The sequence below is a fragment of the Scyliorhinus canicula genome, chromosome 17, assembly GCF_902713615.1.
Source record: "Scyliorhinus canicula chromosome 17, sScyCan1.1, whole genome shotgun sequence".
NCBI lineage: Eukaryota > Metazoa > Chordata > Chondrichthyes > Carcharhiniformes > Scyliorhinidae > Scyliorhinus > Scyliorhinus canicula.
The window spans coordinates 92,037,356-92,059,308 of record NC_052162.1 but is presented as its reverse complement, the minus strand read 5'-3'; the positions used below and the strand labels follow the sequence as shown (position 1 = coordinate 92,059,308).

General features: G+C 43.9%; 1 protein-coding gene across 1 annotated transcript in view; it reads right to left on the bottom strand.

Annotated features, from left to right (window-relative positions):
- The window catches only part of LOC119951479 (sodium- and chloride-dependent neutral and basic amino acid transporter B(0+)-like), a 160,468-nt gene that overhangs the window by 94,209 nt on the left and 44,306 nt on the right, over positions 1-21,953 (bottom strand). Inside the window, exon 4 of the mRNA XM_038774689.1 lies at positions 7,720-7,851. Coding sequence (XP_038630617.1) covers positions 7,720-7,851 — 132 coding nt within the window. The remainder of the gene's footprint in view (positions 1-7,719; positions 7,852-21,953) is intronic.

The following is a 21,953-nucleotide window of genomic DNA, read 5'->3' as shown; positions in this document are numbered from 1 at the left end:
ACTGGGAATGGCAGACTGCCGCTGGGCCTGGGTTCACGCTGGTCTCTTCATGGTTCCATGTTACTTTTACTGGTGGACACCCATTCAAAGTGGTTAGAGGTCCACCGGATAACGACGATCTCCTCTCGTGTTACCTCAACAGATTGCATCACTCTTTTTCCACACAGGTTAAGTGAATGGGCTAGGGTCTGGCAGTTGGAATGCAATGTTGACAAATGTGAGGTTGTCCATTTTGCTTGGAATAACAGCAAAAGGGGTTGTTATTTAAATGAGAAAATATTAAAACATGCTGCTGTGCAGAGAGACCTGGGTGTGCTAGTACATGAGTGGCAAAAAGTTGGTTTACAGGTGCAACAGGTGATTAAGAAAGCAAATGGAGTTTTGTCCTTCGTTGCTAGCGGGATGGAGTTTAAGGTGATGGAGGTTATGCTGCAATTATATAAGCTGTTAGTGAGGCCACATCTGGAGTATTGTGTTCAGTTTTGGTCTCCTTACCTGAGAAAGGACGTACTGGCGCTGGAGGGTGTGCAGAGGAGATTCACTAGGTTAATTCCAGACTTGAAGGGGTTGGATTACAAGGAGAGGTTGAGTAGACTGGGACTGCACTCGTTGGAATTTAGAAGGATGAGGGGTATCTTATCGAAACATATAAAAATATGAAAGGAATAGAAAGGATAAATGCGGGCAGGTTGTTTCCACTGGTGGGTGAAAGCAGAACGAGGGGGCATAGCCTCACAATAAGGGGAAGCAGATTTAGGACTGAGTTTAGGAGGAACTTCTTCACCCAAAGGATTGTGAAGCTATGGTATTCCTTGCCCTGTGAAGCAGTTGAGGCTCCTTCATTAAATGTTTTAAAGATAAAGATAGATAGTGTTTTGAAGAATAAAGGGATTAAGGTTATGGCGTTTTGGCCGGAAAGTGGAGTTGAGTCCACAAAAGATCAGCCATGATCTCATTGAATGACGGAGCAGGCTCCAGGGGCCAGATGGCCTACTGCTGCTCCTAGTTCTTTTGTTCTTATATACAAGGTATCCTGAAGTCGTCATTATGGACAAAGGGGCTTCATTCTGTCATAATATCCACTCATGTATATCATGAGATGCAGACAGGCAGTGATTGACACACAGGATAACCAATGAACACAATTACACAGAACACCAATCACCAGACAGGACACCACCGCTGTAAAGCCCACAGGGCATTAAGGCTCTCCCTCTCTCACAGGACAGCTAGGGAGATAGTAGCAATGCACAGGCCAATGAACATCATCACCATGTGATAGAGAGCTAGTCTGGTCAAGCCAGTAGGAGGTTATTAGTTAGGTTAATAGAGTGTCAACCCACAGCAGATTATGTACAGCAATCAACAGGTTCAATAAAACAGTGTTGGACCATCTCCTGTGTCATAAGCCTTTTTCTCATTTTACTGCATCCAATTGCAGTCGATGTTAGACCAACACAGATAACACATCACCTTCATCATTGAGGAGCTTGTGGAGTTCGTTAAAGCCAATGGAATTTGACATGTAAAAATGGCTCCTTACCAACAGGCTTCTACGGTTTGGCCGCCCAGACGTTCAAACAGATGTTTGGCTCAACAGATTGGCTCGGTTTTTGTTCGCCTACTGGACTATGCAGCTGCATTATCGAGAGTGGCCCTATAGAGTTTGCATGGGCTGGTGGCTCCGTACCCGCCTGAGTTTATTGTTACCAGATCGCGGGTATGCCAGGCTCAGGGACAGCAGTGATACTCCAAGTCTTCCATCCAAATGGTTTTCTCCAGGGCACATGGTCTTTGTCTGGAATATTGCCATTGGTGCCTGCTGGCTCTCGGGGACTGATCTCCACCAGACTGGTACAGTCTCGTACAGGGTTCAGATTGGATGCCAGGAACTACAGCATCATTTGGATCACCTTTGGTCCTGCAGACCCCGCCTTGGTTTCTGGCGTATTCCCCATCTGGGTGGATTTGGTCCCCCAGTCCGACTGGCCCACTGTGGCACTGCGTGCCAGCGTTGGTCCCCTCCTCCGATTCTGGCATGGACACACAGCCCTCTGTGGCCTCCAAGTTGAATTCCGCTGCACACCTGCCTCCTGCTTCTGTCCTCGACTTCCAATAGAAAACGTCGTCTCCCGGCATGGTATTTGCCAGTGAACACAGTGCCTCAGGCAAATGATATTCCTCCAGAGCCGAAGCGAGTCTGTCATCCCTCCTCTCCTATTTCTCCTCCTCTTCTACGTCTACGGCCAGTGGAGGGTCCTTCGGACGGGCGGGGGGTGGGGTGGAGAAATGGATGACATAACTTGTATTCACAGTATACTTATGGCGTTGGGGGTTTTATATTCGCAGAATCCTTGAGGGAATATGCACCCCCCTGCTAAGGGGGCAATGTAACTAACGTATTTCCGGTATATAGCTGGCTGGTCAGTGACCGACTGGCACTCATTTGGTTGGGTAGCCCCGAGTGCCGTGTATCCAGGGCTTTAGAGTAAATCGTTGTTGTTTCACTCAACTCAGTGCGGGCTCCCCCTTCTTGCAAATACAAAAGAAACCCATATAGATACGGGGAGAACATGCAAACTCCACACAGTCACCCGAGGTCGGAATCAAACCCAAATCCCTGGTGCTGTGAGGCAGCAGTGTTAACCACTCTGCCACCCCTTCTTGTCTCCTTCTGCACTGTAACCATTTTGTGATTCAAATTTTCAGTCAACCGTAATTGGCCCTCACTAACTGATCATCTGTCCCACCAGCGGGAGTTCAGACTGGTCTGAATTGGATCAATGTGACGGCACTTGTTAAACTTACTGGGATGGAACATTGGAGCAGGTATAAAGTGTGCGGCAACCAGGTGGGGGTGAGAGGCCAGATGGAACACGGGGAGGGGAGGAAGGGGTAGACATCGATGGAGCAGCTGAGGACATCAGTGAGGAAAACTCAGCGGGGCATTAGCATGTGTCCTTGCAGGTTGGTTATTTTAGGGAGGTGGGGGAAAGGACGCAATGGGGGACTCTGGGACAGCAGGAGAACATAAGCATAAAGAACATACAGCAGGTGACCACAAGGGGAAGAAGATTCAGAGGGAGGTATCAGTGGTGTAAATTGCAGAATTATGGAAACCAAGTGGCTGATTTACAGTTGGTTGGTCCTGTGCCCTGACTTACTTTAGTCCACCCCACCCCACCCACTCACCCTGGAACAACCTGTTCCATCCCGTGTAATCTCAAGCAATAATATAATTTAATTGAAAGGGACCAATTTCTCAGGAACTGATGTGACCCGCTTAATTGTCTTTCATGTGGCCAAGTGCTTTATTTTCTCCGAATGATGTGAGTAAAAATGAGTAACAGGTTAGCAAGGAAACCGAAAATCCGCAGGACAGCCCACAGGATGGAAAGAAATTATTATATTTCTCATTTGTTTAACTTCTGAAGTTTGTTTAGTTAATGTTTGAAAGTTACAGCCAGGTGATATATTGATAGGTCAGGATAAATGTAAAGCGCACAAAGTCGGTCGATTGAAATCACCAACTTCTGGGGCAAGATTTTTAGAAATCACACAGATAAAAATATCCCTCCTGTAATGATGCGCGTTCCATTGAAAACACAAAAGGTATTTATTAATAAGGAAAACTTTAACAGAGGTCAATGCCACATGACTGCCCACCAGCTGCCATGGTCCTCTACATGGCTTCCAGATGTCGTCTGCCATGTAGAAAATTATAATGCAATTAGACAGAGTCAACATGATTTTGTGAAAGGGAAATCATGTTTCTCTAATTTATTAGATAAGTTAAGTAAGAAACAAGAAACTTGGATGAAGGGAAACCTCTAGATTTTCTGTATTTCAATTTCCAAAAGGCATACAGTAAGGTGCCGCATCACCTCCACATAAAATAGGAGTGCATGGGTTAGTGGGTAAGATGTTTGAATGGTTGGATTATTGGGCACCTACAGTACTTTGGAAAATCAGAGCACAAGACCGTGCTCCTTCTCACGCCATACAAGCAGAAATGTAAGTGGGAAATCTGGTTAAGAAGGTTGTGTAATGCTGGTCCGAAGCAACGGAAGAGCTCTTACATGACTACTTGGAGTCAGTAAGTCCATACTTGAAAACTCAGCGGCCAACCTAAACAAGTATGCCACCACCGTCATTGACTTCAGTAGAAGATTGCGTGCCAAAGAAAGTGGTTTGTGGGTTCCCCAACTGGAAATTATGGATTAACCAGGAGATTCACTCCCTACTCAAGGCCAGGTCCAGGGCATTCAAGACAGGTGATCCTGACCGATACAAGAAATCCAGGTACCACCTCTGCAAAGTCATCAGGGATGCCAAGGGACAATACCAGACTAAGCTAGAGTTACAAACTAATGGCACAGACTCTCATCGATTGTGGTAAGGCTTAAACAATATAAAAAGCCACAAAGCAAAGCCGAGTAGAACCTTCGGCAACTGCACCCCCCCCCCCCCCCCCCCCCCCCCCCCCCCGATGAACTCAGTGCATTCTATGCTCGTTTCGAACAAGAAACCAAAAAATCATTGTCAATTGCCCCAGCAGCCTCGGACACACCTATACCTACCGTCATAGATTCCGATGTCAGATCGGCCTTCTTGAAAGTGAACTCTCAGAAAACAATGGGTCTCAATGGAGTCCCTGGTCGTGGACTCAGATGCTGAGCGAACCAACAGGCGGGTGTGCTCACACATTTAAACCTCTCCTTACTCCGTTCTGAGGTTTCCACCTGCTTCAAGAAGATCATACCCTGCCAAAGAAGAACTAGGAAACGTGCCTCAATGACTACCGTCCGGTTGCCTTGACATCTAACATTATCGAGAGGTTGGTCATGAGGCACAAAAACTCCATACTCCCAGAATGCCTTGAAGCACTGTAATTCGCATACTTCCACAACTGGCCCACAGCCGATGTCATCGCGCTTGCCCTACACTCATCCCTAGAGCATCTCGACAACAAGGATTCCTACATCAGACTCCGATTCATTGACTATAGCTCGAATTCAACACCATAATCCCAGCCAGTCTTTTCAAAATTCTAAAACCTAGGACTTGGGTCCTCCCTCTGCAACTGGATCCCCGACTTCCTGACCCATAGATCACAACCAGTAAGGATAAACAATAACACCTCCTCTACTATAGTTCTCAATACCGGGCCTTGCAAAGCTGTGTAATTAGCCCCTAACTATACTCCTTGTACACACACGACCATGTGGCAAAACTTGATGCCAACTGCACTGACAAGTTTGCTAAAAACACGACTGGAGTGAGTCGGGTCAGATCTCAAACAATGATGAGTCAGAGTACAGGAGGGAGATAAAGAATCTAGTGGCATGATGCAATGCCAACATTCTCTCCCTCAATGCAAACAAAACTAAGGAGCTGGTCATTGACCAGGAAGCAAAGTATCGTACACACCCCTGTGCATCAATGGTGCCAAGGTGACGATGGTTGACAGTTTCAAACATGTAGGTCTACACCGACAATCACCAACAATCTGTCCTGGTCCACCCACGTTGACGCTACAACCAAGAAAGCACAACAACATCTATACTTCCTCAGGCATGTCCACATTGACTCTTACCAATTTTTACAGATGCAGCATAAAAAGCATCCTATTTGGCTGCATCATAGCTTGGTATGGCAACTGCTCGGCTCAAGACTGTGAGAAACTACAGAGAGTCGTGAACATAGCCCAGTCCATCATGCAAACCCACCTCCCATCCATTGGTTCTGTTTGCACCTCCTACTGCCTTTGCATAGCGGGCAACTTAATCAAAGACCCCTGCCACCCGGGTTATTCTCTCTTCCATTGGGCAGGAGATACAAAGGTCCGAAAATACGCACTAAAGGTTCAAAAATAGCTTCTTCCCACCTATTACCAGATTGCTGGATGGCCCTCTTATTCATGAACTAATCTCTCCACGCATCTTCTCCACATCTATGTATTTACTTTGTTAATTTATCGTATGCCCTATGCTTTTCCTGCATGGAACAATCTGTCTGGACTGGACACAAATCAATACTTCTCACTGTACATCGGTACACTTGATAATAAATCCAAATTTATTAGCTGAGGGTGGACGGTACGTGGTAATCAGCAGGAGATTTCTTTGCCCATATTTGTTCTGAAGCCATGAGACTTCATGGTGTCCAGAGTGGATGTTGAGGACTTTCAGGGCAACTCCCTCCCGACTGTATACTACTGTGCTGCCACCTCTGCTGGGTCTGTCCTTCAGGTGGGACAGAACATACACGGGGCTAGCGATACAGTTGTCTGGCACTTTATGTGTCAGGTATAATTCCATGAGCATGACTATTTCCAACTGTTGGTTGACATGTCTGTGAGGCAGCTCTCCCAAGTTTGACACAAAGAACAAAGAAAGGTACAGCACAGGAACAGGCCCTTCGGCCCTCCAAGCCCGTGCCGACCATGCTACGCATCTAAACTAAAATCTTCTACACTTCCTGGGTCCGTATCCCTCTATTCCCATCCAATTCATGTATTTGTCAAGCTGCCCCTTAAACGTCACTATCGTCCCTGCTTCCACCACCTCCTCCGGCAGTGTGTTCCAGGCACCCAGTACCCTCTGGGTAAAAAACTTGCCTCGTACATCACCTCTAAACCTTTCCCCTCGCACTTTAAACCTATGCCCCATAGTAATTGACCCCGATACTCTGGGAAAAAGCATTTGAATGTCCACTTTGTCTGTGCCCCTCATAATTTTGTAGACCTCTATCAGGTCCACCTCCGTCGTTCCAGTGAGAACAAACCGAGTTTATTCAACCTCTCCTCATAGCTAATGCCCTCCATACCAGGCAACATCCTGGTAAATCCCTTCTGCACCCTCTCTAAAGCCTCCACATCCTTCTGGTAGTGTGGCGACCAGAATTGAACACTATTCTCCAAGTGTGGTCTAACTAAGGTTCTATACAACTGCAACATGACAATTTTTATACTCAGTGCCCTGGCCAATGAAGGCAAGCATGCCATATACCTTCTTGACTACCTTCTTCACCTGTGTTGCCCCTTTCAATGACCTGTGGACCTGTTGTCCTTTCCAGTGCATAGGTCGATGCCACGTGGTTCATCTGTTTTTTGTCCTTTTCAACTTTACAGCGGTTTTGATGCAACTGGGTGGCTTGCTAGGCCATTTCGAAGGGCATTTAAGAGTCAACCGCATTGCTCTGGATCTGGAGTCATGCCAGATAAGGACGGCAGATTTCCTGCCCTTAGTGAACCATTTTCCGACAATCGACAATGGTTGCATGGTCATCATTGGAGTTTTAATTCCGTATATTTATTAGGTTCAATTTCCACCATCTTTTATAATGGAGTTCAAGTCCAGGTTCCCTTGGGCCTCTAGATCACCAGTCCATTGACAATATCACTACACCACTGCCGAGGAGAGGATGAACATCCAAACATTTCACCCTCTGTGACAGCCTTTTAACTCTGTATCGGTCTTATTACAGTTCATATAACAAAACAGAAATTCTGGAAAAACCGAACAGGAGTAGCCTGGAAAAAGAAAAAAAGTTAATGTTTTGAGTTTTGTGATCTTTTTTCAGAACGGTCAGGTTGAGAACAGGATTTCAGCAAGATCGGCTGAAACCACCTGAGGTGGAAATATAATCAATACATTCATTTAAATACTCATTATTACTCGTTAAACTGTTTCCAAGCTTGTTCTACTGAACACTCACCTTGTAACATTGGCACAGCTTTCCACACTGCAACAGGTCCGAGACCGGCAAACTGCCCAAAGGAAGATTCCAGAAAAAACAGTGGTACCCCAAGGAGTGCCAGCATGAGAATGTAGGGAATAAGAAATGCACCTGGAAAATATTGTAAAGGAGAATGAATTAGAGTGACCAGATTTAGAGTTTTGGAATAGTTGTTAAGCAATTAAACAGACACTAACAATTGAATTCCTGTGTTAATGTGTAAGTTTCACTTCAAGCATTTTATTAAGTTAAAGTTTTCTTGCTATCTTAATGTAATATAAAACAGCCACAGTGAACAGAGGATCCCTCACTTTTAACTTTTCTCCCACATTATCCTCACATCCCAGTTCTTAAATGAAACCTGACGCGAAGTTCAAACTCTCCACTTTAGCACAGTTAAGTAGTTTACAGGGAATTCATTGTGGGCCCATTGCTGAAGGTGAAAATTCCATTTGTGATTCCTGCATGGAATCTGGTACTGATTTTTCACCAGGATTGGAGGATCTGTCAGAGCCGCGAATTTCCTCATTTTTCTTTTAAGAATCAAGTCACAATGACTTATTGTTTTCCACCCATTTCGCCCCCAGTGAAATCACTGATGGAGGTCTCGACCAGTGCTTCCTGTACCTGTCCCTTTAGCAGGGTTCAGAATACAACTGGACATCAACAGGATAAGGAATGAATCCAAATTCCCATCACTACTGCCCCTTTACACCCGTCTAATAAAATAGACGTATGAATCAGGCTTTGTGGATCATCAATATCAATTGATGCAAGAGGAAACTTGGGTTGAAGACCTAGAGGTTCAACTGCTTCATCGATTTACTAAATGAATAACATATTAAACTGCTTTATTTTTCTCAGAGAGATGTGGGGGATGCAGTGAGGGATCCTCTGTTGATCCACAAATTTCACATCCCTATCACAGTACAGGATATAAACTTACATCCTGGGTTTTCCATTGGAAAGCCCTTTTTTATGGAAGAGGAGGAAGAATCCCAGAAAGTATCAAAGGAGAATGTGACATAATGTGTGAAGACCCAATATGTTCCTATGCAGTACTCCCAGAACTCACATGAGGTCATCTATCCAGCTCTGAGCTCACATCTTCCTTCTATCTCCCCTGGACTGAACTATCTCCGCTGGACTGAACTTATCTGTGTCTCAATCCTTCCTCCCTCCCTCTCAATCCTATTCCAATTCACGACAGATCATCTGTTTTACCCTCCTCCCCCTCACCTTGTTCACTGAAATTGTTAATGATTCTCCTTTTCTGCAGGCATTTCTCTCCCTTCTTTAAATCTTCCGTCATCACCCTCTCCTCAAAGAAGTTAACTTCGCCAATCTTGCAAACCGCCAACTCAATTCCAACCCCTCTTTTCTCTCACAAAGTCCTTGAAGGTGATGTAATCTCCCAAACACTTTCTTATCTTTCTTGGAACTCCCTGTTTGAATCACGGCAAACCTGTAAAATGGGACAGGTGTAAAAAGAACTGGTCTGAACTTTCACCAGTAATTTCACTGGGAACAAAACATGTGAATGCTAATGAGAATGGAACTCAACCTGAAAATCAGCTGCAGCTAAAAGCCCGACATGGACATTATGTTATGAAGATAGTGAAGAATTTTAGGGTTGTGACCAATCCGCTATTTCCACTCTGTCAAAGTTACCAATGACATCCCATATGACTGCGACAAAGGTAAACTATCCCTCCTCATCTTCCTTGTACTATCTGCAGCAATCGAACATGGTTGACCATCCTGCTTCAACACCTCTCCACTGTTGTCCAGCTTAGTGGCACTGCTCTCACCTGGTTCCATTCTCACCGATCTAACCATAGCCAGAGAATACAAACATATTCTGGAAAGGAACAGGGATAGGCCATTCAGCCACTCGAGCATTCTCTGCCATTAATAAGATCATGGCTAATCTGAGAGTATCAAATCTGCATCCCGCTTACCCCCAATAACCTATTACTGCCTTGTTAATCAAGAATCTATCCACCTCTTCCTTAAAAACTCTGCTCCAACCGTCTTTTCCATAGAACCATTGAATTCCTACGGTGCAAAAGAAAGCCATTTGGCCCATTGAATCTGCACCGATCCTCTGAAAGAGCACCATTGGCCCATCCCCTCTGCACTATCCCTGTTACCCCACCTAAACATCTTTGGACACTAAGCGTTAATTTTAGCATGGCCAATCCACCGAACCTGCACATCTTTGGACTGTGGCAGAAAACCGGAGGCCCTGGAGGAAACCCATGCAGACATGGGGGGAACATGCAAACTCCACATAGTCATCCAAGGCCAGAATTGAACCAGGAAGAGAGGGAGTGATTTTTCAGGAAGAGAGTTCCAAACACTCACGATCTTCTGAGCAAAAGATTTTTGCTTCATCTCCATTTTAAATCGGCAACCCCTTATATTGATACAGTGGCCCTCAATTCTAGATTCTCTGAAGAGGAAACATCATCTCCTCATGCACACTGTCAAGACGCATAAAGATCTTTCAAGTCACCTCTTACTCTTCTAAACCCCAATTGATGCAAGCTTAGTCTGTCCAACTTTTCCTCATAAGATAACACACCCATTCCTGGTATTTGTCTGGTTAATCTTCTATGAAGTGTTTCCAACACATTTACACTCTTCCTTAAAAATATGATCACTACAGAGTTCACAGTACTCCAAGTGTGGTCTCACTATTGCCTTGTACAACTGAAGCATAACCTCCCTACTTTTGTATTCAATTCCTCTTGCAATAAAGTATAATATTCTATCAGTTTCAGATCCCTCTGCACCTCAGAGCTATGCAATCACAATGGCTGCCCATCTTGCTCCTGCACTGCTAATTCTGGTAGCCCCCAAGATCTATCCTTGGCTCCCTCTCATTTCCTATCTCCATGCTGCCTCTCAGTGATACCTTTGGAATGAAATGAAATGAAAATCGCTTATTGTCACGAGTAGGCTTCAATGAAGTTACTGTGAAAAGCCCCTAGTCGCCACATTCCGGCGCCTGTCCGGGGAGGCTGATACGGGAATTGAATCGTCCTGCTGGCCTGCTTGGTCTGCTTTAAAAGCCAGCGATTTAGCCCAGTGAGCTAAACCAGCCTCTTTACAGATTTAAAGAAGGGAAAATGGTAAATCTCTTCTGCACCCTCTCTAAAGCCTCCACGTCCTTCTAGTAGCGTGGTGACCAGAATTGAACACTATACTCCAAGTGTGGCCTAACTAAGGTTCTATACAGCTGCAACATGACTTGCCAATTTTTAAACTTAATGTTGGGCCAATGAAGGAAAGCATGCCGTATGCCTTCTTGACTACCTTCTCCACCTAGGTGCCCCTTTCAGTGATCTGTGGACCTGTACACCTAGATCTCTCTGACTTTCAATACTCTTGAGGGTTCTACCATTCATTGGATATTCCGTATCTGCATTAAACTTTCGAAAATGCATTCCCCTCACATTTGTCCAGATTAAACTCCATCTGCCATCTCTCCGCCCAAGTCTCCAAATGATCTAAATCCTGCTGTATCCTCTGACAGTCATCATCGCTATCCACAATTCCACCAACCTTTGTTTCATCTGCAAACTTACTAATCAGACCAGTTACATTTTCCTCCAAATCATTGATATATACTATGAACAGCAAAGGTCCCAGCACTGATCCCTGTGGAACACCACTAGTCACAGCCCTTCAGAAAAGCACCCTTCCATTGCTCCTCTTAGCCTTCTATAACCTAGCCAATTCTGTATCCATCTTGCCAGCTCACCTCTGATCCCGTGTGACTTCACCTTTTGTACCAGTCTGCCATGAGGGACCTTGTCAAAGGCCTTACTGAAGTCCATATAGACAACATTCACTGCCCTTCCTGCATCAATCATCTTTGTGACCTCCTCGAAAAACTCTTATCAAGTTAGTGACACACGACCTCCCCTTCACAAAACCGTGCTGCCTCTCACTAATACGTCCATTTGCTTCCAAAGGGGAGTAGATCCTGTCTCAAAGAATTATCTCCGGTAATTTTCCTACCACTGACGTAAGGCTCACGGGCCTGTAGTTCCCTGGATTATCCTTGCTACCCTTCTTAAACAAAGGAACAACATTGTGTTATGGGCCAGGGTTTAGAGAACCCCAAAGTATTTCATGGAGTTCATCTGACCCACAACTTTCAATCGATTGTGATAGGGGGAGCACACGGCCCACTCTACAGGTGTTGTACAGCAGAAATGGAAAATTATTTTTTAAAGCAAAACAATGTTTATTCTATGAACTCAAGTTAACCTTTTTAAAACATACAGTGATCATCTTAGCACCATCAATTCAAATACAACCCCCAAACAATACAACACTAAGTAATCCTTACTAACGTCCCAAACAGAAGACAGAAGAAAAACATAATCTTTAACAGAAGCACGTTAGGTTAAAGTCACAACTCAGAACGTGAATAATCAACAGTACAGCTGCTCTGTCTGGCTTCAGCTCCCACAGTGAAAACAAAACTAAAACACACCCAACAGCAAACAGCATAAAACGAAAGTAAAAAGCTGACAGACAGCCCAACTCCACCCTCAATCTGATATCACTGCAGTAATATGAGAGGCCAAACATTTCTCAAAGCGACAAATAGTTCATGTTTTCTTTCTTCTTCCTCCAACTGAAATCCTTCTCGATTGACAGTCTCTTTAAACAAGAAGGTCTCTGCACGATCCATCCATTTCTCCATGCTGCGGCATTTCTCTTTGAAGTCAGATACTTTGGTTCAATCTGATCACAGAGTCCCTTGTAATTCTCCAACACAGGAGCATTGGGTATCACAGCTTTCAGGCAGTCAAATGCCTGTTGAAAGTCCACTGTCCATTGAAATTTTCAACGTTTCTTCAGCAAGTCCATCAGTGGAGCAAGCACGCTACAAAACATTTTCACAAATGATCGATCAAATCCACTCATGCCAAGAAATTGCATTATATTCCTTTGTCTTGCGAGTATCGAAAACTCCTCAATAACTTGGTTTCAAATCCCATGTGACCATTCAACCCTGTCCGATTGTATGACCAAGGAAAGTGACTTGGGCTTTTCTAAATTCACTTTTGGCTAGGTTTATTACCAAACCCGCCTCCTGAAGACAATCGAATAACTTAGGCGTTTTAAATGTTCTGTCCATGTCTGGCTGAAAATTACCAGATTGTCGATATACACTCCAGCAGAGGGCAGTAGAGTGGAGTTGCTGATCGGCTGTTGCGGGGAACATTTGCATCAGTGCATTGCGATCACCGTATCTTGAAGGTGGTTTGTGGAGGAGCTGTTGTCAAGTGACAGCTAAACCCCAAACACTACTTCAGTATTTCCCTCCCTACCTCCTCTCTAACCAAAAAAGAACAATCACTGGAGGGTCCCAGCCGAGTAAAGATAAAGAAGGAGATTCGAGGGCAGGTAGAAGTAGAAAGAACTTGAACCGTGACGTCACAGCCTGCAGGTAAGTGATTGGTTGGTGACTGGTGAGTAGGTGTTTTCTTTTCCCTGAGGTGTTATCGTGCGTGGGGGGGGGGGGGGGGGGGGGGGGTGGCAGTGGTTGCTGAGTGAATGCTTGTTGAGAAGCTGAGTAAATTTTTTTAAATCTTAGCGTTGCGAGTTTCCAGCTGAATCCGGTCGGAGTGAGGACAGAGTGAATGCTGGGTAAGTAGTAAAGATTTAAATTTTTTGCGCAGGCCCATAACAGCTGATTGCTGTTCTCATGAGGGGCGCAGTGGTTGCTGGTTAAGTGTTTTATTTTTACCTGTATTAAAGTTTGGCATTTCCTAAACCCCAGACACTACACTTGTAATGTCCCCCACCCTTCCACCTCCTTTAACCTAAGGGGTAGAGTGAACAACAGGGAAGCTCTTTCTTTCTTTTTCCTTTTTTTATCTAGAGGGGATGGCAGGGAAGGCAGTGCAATGTTCCTCCTGCAGAATGTTTGAGGTGAGGGACGCCGTCAGTGTCCCGGCTGATTTCACCTGTGGGATGTGCACCCATCTCTAGCTCCTCAGAAACCGCATTCGGGAACTGGAGCTGGATGAACTTCGGATCATTCGGGAGGCAGAGGTGGTCATAGATAGTAGCTTCAGGGATGTAGTTACTCCGAAGAATCAAGATAGATGGGTGACGGTGAGAGGGGCTGGGAGGAAGCAGTCAGTGCAGGGATCCTCTGAGGTCGTTGACCTCAGTAACAAGTATACCGTTTTGGATACTGTTGAGGGGGATGACCTACCAGGGGTAAGCCACGGTGAACGGATTTCTAGCACTGAGTCCGTCCCTGTGGCTCAGAAGTGAAGGAGGGAGAGCAGAAGAGCAATAGTTATTGGGGACTCGATAGTTAGAGGGATAGATAGATGGTTTTGTGCAGCGAAAGAGACTCATGGGTGGTATGTTGCCTCCTGAGTTCCAGAATCCTTAAACGGGAGGGGGAACAGTCACAAGTCATGGTACACATTGGTACCAACGACTTAGGTAAGAGAAGGGACGCGGATTTAAAACAGGAATTTAGGGAGCAAGGGTGGAAGCTGAGAGTCAGGACAAACCATGTTGTCATCTCTGGTTTGTTGCCGGTGCCACGTGCTAGTGAGGTGAGGAACAGGGAGAGAGTGCAGATAAACACGTGGCTGCAGGGATGGTATAGGACGGAGGGTTTCAGGTACGTGGATAATTGGAGCATATTCTGGGGAAGGTGGGTCCTGTATAGACAGGACGGTTTGCACCTGAACCAGAGGGGCACCAATATCCTGGGAGGGAAATTTTCTACAGCTCTTCGGGGGGTTTAAACTAATTTGTCAGGGGGATGGGAAAACGAGCTATAGTCCAGAAACCAGTGTTGAGAGTAGTAAGGTACTGAGGAGGGTATCAAGGTCGCAGGAGTGTACCGGCAGACAGAAAGGTGGGTTGAAGTGAGTCTACTTCAATGCAAGGAGCGTCCGGAATAAGGTAGGTGAACTTGGAGCGTGGATTGGTACTTGGGACTATGATGCTGTGGCAATTACGGAGACATGGTTAGAACAGGGACAGGAATGGTTGTTGGAAGTTCCGGGGTATAGATGTTTCAGTAAGAGTAGAGAAGGTGGTAAAAGAGGTAGAGGAGTAGCATTGTTAATCAAGGATAGTTTAACGGCTGCAGAAAGGCAATTCGAAGGGGATCTGCCGACTGAGGTAATATGGGCCGAAGTTAGAAATAGGAAAGGAGCGGTCACATTGTTCGGAGTTTTCTATAGGCCTCCAAAGAGTAATAATGATGTGGAGGAAGAAATTGCAAAACAGATTATCAATAGGTGTGGAGGTCTCAGGGTAGTTGTCATGGGTGACATTAACTTTATAAATATTGATTAGAACCTCTATAGGTCGAACACTTCGGATGGGACAGTTTTTGTACAGTGTGTGCAGGAGGGTTTCCTGACACAATATGTGGATAGGCCGACAAGAGGGGGGGCCACATTGGATTTGGTACTGGGTAATGAACTGGGCCAAGTGTTAGATTTGTTTGTGGGAGAGCACTTTGGAGATAGTGACCACAATTCGGTCTTTCACTATTGCAATGGAGAGGGATAGGACCATAGGGCAAGGTTTATAATTGGGGGAGGGGTAAATATGATGCGATTAGGCACGAATTAGGGAGCATAAGATGGGAACAGAAACTGTCAGGGAAAGGCACAAATGAAAAGTGGAGCTTGTTCAAGGAACAAATACTGTGTATCCTTGATAGGTATGCCCCTGTCAGGCAGGGAGGAAATGGCCGTGTGAGGGAACCATGGTTCACAAAAGAGGTTGAATGTCTTGTCAAGAGGAAAAAGGAAGAGTTTGTAAGGATGAGAAAACAAGGTTCAGTTGGGTCATTTGATGGTTACAAGGTAGCAAGGAATGAGCTAAAAAAAAGGGCTTAGGAGAGCTAGGAGGGGGCATGAGAAGTCCTTGGAGGGTCGTATCAACGAAAACCCCAAGGCTTTTTACTCTTACGTGAGAAATAAAAGAATGACCAGGGTGAGGGTAGGGCCGGTCAAAGGCAGTAGTGGGAACTTGTGCATGGAGTCAGAAGGAATAGGACAGGCGTTGAATGTATACTTTTCTTCAGTGTTCACCAAGGAGAGGGGCCATGTTTTTGAGGATGAGAGTGTGATACAGGTAGGTAGGCTGGAGGAGGTAGATGTTCTGAGGAAGGATGTATTAGCAATTTTGAAAAACCTGAGGGTCGACAAGTCCCCTGGGCCAGATGGGATATATCCAAGGATTCTTTGGGAGGCAAGGGATGAGATTACAGAGCCTTTGGCTTTGATCTTTGGGTCCTCACTGTCCACGGGGATAGTGCCTGAGGACTAGAGAGTGGCGAATGTTGTTCCTCTGTTCAAGAAAGGGAATAGGCATGACCCTGGTAATTATAGGCCAGTTAGTCTTACTTTGGTGGTCGGTAAATTAATGGAAAAGGTCCTGAAGGATAGGATTTATGACCATTTGGAAAGATGCAGCTTAATCCGGGATAGTCAACATGGACTCGTGAAGGGTAAGTCTTGCCTCACAAATTTGATTGAATTCTTTGAGGAGGTAACTAAGTGTGTAGATGAAGATAGAGCAGTTGATGTTGTATACATGGATTTTAGTAAGGTGTTTGATAAGGTTCCCCATGGTCGGCTCATGAAGAAAGTGAGGAGGTGTGGGATAGAGGGAAATTTGGCCAATTGGATAAGTATCTGGCTATCAAATAGAAGACAGAGAGTGGTGGATGGATGGAAAATTTTCAGACTGGAGACCAGTTGCCAGCGGTATACCACAGGAATCAGTGCTGGGTCCTCTGCTATTTGTGATTTTTATCAATGGCTTGGAGGAGGGGAGTCAGTAAATTTGCTGATGAAACCAAGATTGGTGGAGTAGTGGATGAGGTGGAGGGCTGTTGTAGGCTGCAAAGAGCGATTGATAGGATGCAGAGCTGAGCCGAAAAATGGCAGATGGAGTTTAACCCTGATAAGTGTGAGGTGATTCGTTTTGTTAGAAAAAATTTGAATGCGGATTACAGGGTCAACGGCAGAGTTCTGAGGAATGTGAAGGAACAGAGAGATCTTGGGGTTCATGTCCAGAGATCTCTGAAGGTTGCCACTCAAGTGGATAGAGCCGTGAAGAAGGCTTGTAGTGTGGTAGCGTTTATTAACAGGGGGCTTGAGTTTAAGAGCTGCGGGGTTATGCTGCAACTCAACATGACCCTGGTGAGACCACATTTGGAGTACTGTGCGCCGTTGTCGTCACCTCATTATGGGAGGGATGTGGAAGCATTGGAAAGGGTGCAAAGGAGATTTACCAGGATGCTGCCTGGTTTGCAGGATAGGTCTTATGAGGAAAGATTGAGGGAGCTAGGGCATTTCTCTTAGGAGCGGAGGAGGATGAGAGGCGACTTAATAGAGGTTTATAAGATGATGAGGAGGATAGATAGAGTGGAGGTTCAGAGACTATTTCCTCGGGTGGATGAAGCTATTACAAGGGGACAACTATAAGATTCAGGGTGGGAGATATAGGAGGGATAGCCGAGGTAGGTTCTTTACTCAGAGAGTGGTTAGGGTGTGGAATGGAATGCCTGCTGTAATAGTGGAGTCGGACACTTTAGGAACTTTCAAGTGGTTATTGGATCGGCACATGGAACACACCAGAATGACAGGGAGTGGGATAGCTTGATCTTGGTTGCGGACAATGCTCAGCACAACATCGAGGGCTGTAGGGCCTGTTCTGTGCTGTACTGTTCTTTGTCTATACCGCGCAATTGGGTAATCCTGAAACAAATTTGTTGGTTAACTGTTGAAATGTGGCGGGGGTGTTTTTCGTGCCAAATGTCACAACTTTGAATTGGTACATACCATCTGGTGTCACAAAATCTGAAATCTCCTTCGCCCTTTCGGATAAAGGTACCTGACAATAACCTTGAAGTAAATCCAGTTTGGAAATAAAAGCTGATTGTCCCAATTTCTCAATGCAATCCTCCAAACGTGGGATAGGATGAGAATCCATTCTTGTAAGTGCATTAACCTTTCTATTGTCCACACACACCGTTGGGTACCGTCTGGTTTAGGTACTATCACTATGGATGAGCTCCATTGGCTGCAACCCACTTCAATTATGCCATTTTGAAGCATACTCTCAATCTCTTTGTCAACCTGTGCCAATTTTAAAGGGTTAAGTCTGTATGGATGTTGTTTGATTGGAACAGCATTTCCCACATCTACATTATGTATAGCCATTTTAGGACTTCCCAATTTATCTCTACAAACTTGCCCATCTGATATCAATAACTTTTTCAGGTCAGTTCATTTTTCCTCTGGAAGGTAACTCAACAATTTATCCCAATTTTTAAGAACATCCTTGTTTTCCAATTTAATTTGAGGTATGTTAAATTCGCAGTCATCTGGATTTGGTTCGTCACTTTGAGTTAAAATCATTAAAACCTCCTCCTTTTCCTCTCCGCTTTCAAAGTACCTTTTTAGCATATTCACATGACAGATTCGGTGAGTCTTCCTTCTATCTGGTGTTTTTACCACATAATTCACCTCACTTAATTTCATTTCAATCTGATGAGACACACAAAAAGTTGTTTTAAAGGTTCATCTACCACTGGTAACAGTACTAAAACTGTATCTCCACAGGCAAAACTACGAACTTTGGATTTCTTGTCCGCTACCCGTTTCATCGCATTTTTGGAACTTTCAAATGTTGTCTAGCCAATTCACCTGCCCTATTTCATCGTTCCCTAAAATTTGACACATAATCCAATTATGTAATTTCCGATTTCTCACTCACAATTTTTCCTTAATCAATTTAAGTGGTCCTCTTACCTCATGACCAAAAATTAGTTCAAAAGGACTAAATTTAGTTGACTCATTAGGTGCATCCCGAATTGCAAACAGTACGAATGGAATTCCTTTATCCCAACCGTCTGGATAATCATGACAATAAGCCCTCAACATTGTCTTTAATGTCTCATGCCACCTTTCTAACGCTTCCTGCGATTCTGGATGGTACACAGTTGATTTAAATTGTTTTATTCCTAAGCTATCCATAACTTCTTCAAATAAGCTTGAGGTAAAATTTGATCCTTGATCCAATTACATTTCTGTGGGTAGTCCATATCGAGTAAAGAATTTACGTAACTCCTCCACACTCTTTTTAGCTATAATATTAAGTACTGGAATGGCCTCTGGAAACCTAGTAGACACATCAATTATCGTCAAAAGATATTGATTTCCACTTTTTGTTTTGGGAAGCGGACCTACGTAATCTCGTGTAAAAGGTTCCTCAAATGCTGGAATGGGCATTAAGTGCGCTGGTTTTATCACTAATTGAGGTTTCCCTATCACTTGACATGTGTGACATGATTGACAAACTGTAACTACATATTTATGTAGTGCAGGCCAATAAAATTGTTTCTGGATATTAGCTTGCATTTTCCATTTTCCCAAATGACCTCCCAATGGTACTCCATGTGCAACCGGCAACACCTCCTTTCTATGCCCTACTGGCAATACTACTTGATGAACTTCAGCCCACTTTTCATCCACCTGCATATGTAAAGGTCACCATTTTCTCATCAAGACATCACTTTTACGGTAATAACACTCTGGTATACAATCAGATTCCTCTTCCGTGTATGCTTTCTGATACATTTGTTTTATTTCTACATCTTTCTGTTGTAACTCCGCCAATTTTCCTGAACTAAAAATATCCGCCTCATCCTCCACTTGTTCTTGTTCTTTTTCAACCATCTGATCAAAAGTCGCTTCTGATAATTGCACTTCAACTTCATCTTCACTCTTTGATTTCTCCTCTTCTTTTAACTTGTGACTTTGCGACCTTGTGACTGCACAATCCAGAAAACCCCCTGGATATTCGTCTTTCAACACTTCAGTTGTCTGATTTTCCACTGGCTTATCAACCACAGTAGGCATCACTCCCACCTACAATCCAGCCATATCAATCCCCAAGATAAACTGTATTCCTGGACAAGATACTTTCTCTATTACTCCTACTACCACTTCACCACTCTTCACTGGACTTTCCAACATTATCTTATATAATGGAACACTACTCCTCTCACCTTGAATTCCACATATTATCACCTTTTCTGGCAATGTTCTTCCCAAACTACAGAACTCCTCATCTCTTCCATTAAAGATTGACTAGTTCCTGTATCTCTTAAAATTGTGACTTCTTTACCTGCTCCTCCTGATACACATGAGTAAACTTTACCCACACAAGTAAATTCTTCAAAGAGATCTGGCACCTTCTTATCAATCGGCTCTTGATCAGGCTGTACAATCTTTTGCGCCTCATTCGCTTAACTTGGGCTTGCCTTTACCACTTTAACAAACCCCACTGTCTTATCCTGTTTTACCACATCAGCTTTCCCAGTGCTTTTCTTCAACCACCGACACTGTGACTTTACATGGCCTAGTTTATTACAGTGAAAACATTTGAAACTTTTCAAGTCACTTCCACCCTCCTGGATTTCTTTTTTAGTCTGAGGTACACGCTCCTTATTATCTCCCATCAGATCACCTTTACCACTTGAGTATTTCTCATGTCACCAGTTTTTATTCCTCACAGGCTGAAACTGATGTCGGAAACCAAGTTTGATTTGTGAACTAATTCATAATCATCTGCCATTTCTGCTGCTAACCTTGCAGTTTTAACCCTCTGCTCTTCCATAAGAGTTCTCACTACATCAGGAATTGAATTTGTAAACTCCTCCAAAAGTATAATTTCTTTGAGAACTTCATACGTTTGGTCTATTTTCAAAGCCCTTATCCACCTATCAAAATCACTGTTTGATCCTTTCAAACTCCATGTATGTTTGACCAAATTGTTCCCTTAAATGTCAAAACCTTTGTCTGTAGGGGCTTCAGACACTAGTTGATATGCACCACAAATGGATTTTTTCACCTCCTCATACGTCCCAGAAAGCTCCTCCAGTAGCGATGCAAACACTTCACTCGCACTCCCTATCAGCTTTATTTGAATTAGTAATACACACATGTCCTATGGCCATTTCATTTGATTAGCTACCTTCTCAAATGAAATGAAAAAGGCTTCCACCTCCTTCTCATCAAACCTTGGCAATGCTGGGATATATTTAAATAGATCTCCACCAAGCCTTCAAATTTGACACTGTTTCTCACTATCCTCATCACTGTCATCCAACTGTACGTTTCCCTTTATGTCTGCCAATTTTAACTGACTGTCATGTTTCATCGCCATTTTCTGAAGTTCAAACTCTCTCTTTATCCTTTTCCTTGATCTCCATCTCCCTTTCTCTTTTGTTTTGTTCTGCAAGGGCTATTCTTTTTTTTCTTCTTTCTTCTCTCTCTCTTTCTTTTTCCTCTCTCTCTGTTTCGTATTCAAGCTGCTTTAATTCTTTCTCGTGTTCCATTTGTTTAATTTGTAATAAAAGTTTTGCCATTTCAAATGAGTCAAACTGTATCTCAGATAACTTTAAATGCTCAGCCACCGCCATAATTACCTCGTCTTTTCGTATTTTGTTAGTCAGGTAATGTTAATTGCAATGTTTTTGCCAAATATACCAGTCTTCTTTTAGTCTCTGTCCGTAAGGTACTGCGTGTGACTATCTCCACCCCCAAAAACTCCAGAGCCTTCGAAAGAGCCATTGTCCATAACACACTCCCCACTTAAACTGGAATACCACACCTGAAAAGCAACCTCAATATGCTCACCCCTCACTGTCTTTAAGTTCACAAAGCCAATCCAATAGATAGACTTTTATCCCTGACGAGCCCCCAGTTTGTTATGGGCCAGGATTTAGAGAACCCCAAAGTGTAGCATGAAGTTCACCTGACCCACAACTTTTAATAAATTATGGTATGAGGAGCACATGGCCACTCTGCAGGTGTGGTGCAGCAGAAATGGAAAAATATGTTTTAAAGCAAAACAATGTTTATTCTATGAACTCAAGTTAACCTTTTTAAAACATACAGTGATTATCTTAGCAACCATCAATTCAAATACAACCCCCAAAGAATACATCACTAATTAATACTTAATAACTTCCCAAACAACATCCAGAAGACAGAAGAAAAACATAACCTTTAACAGAAGCACGTTCGGTTAAAGCCACTACTAAGAAAATTTATAACTCTGAATTCACCAAATGATCAAGAGATAGTATTTTCATGGTAGAGAGATCAACAGTACAGCTGCTCTGT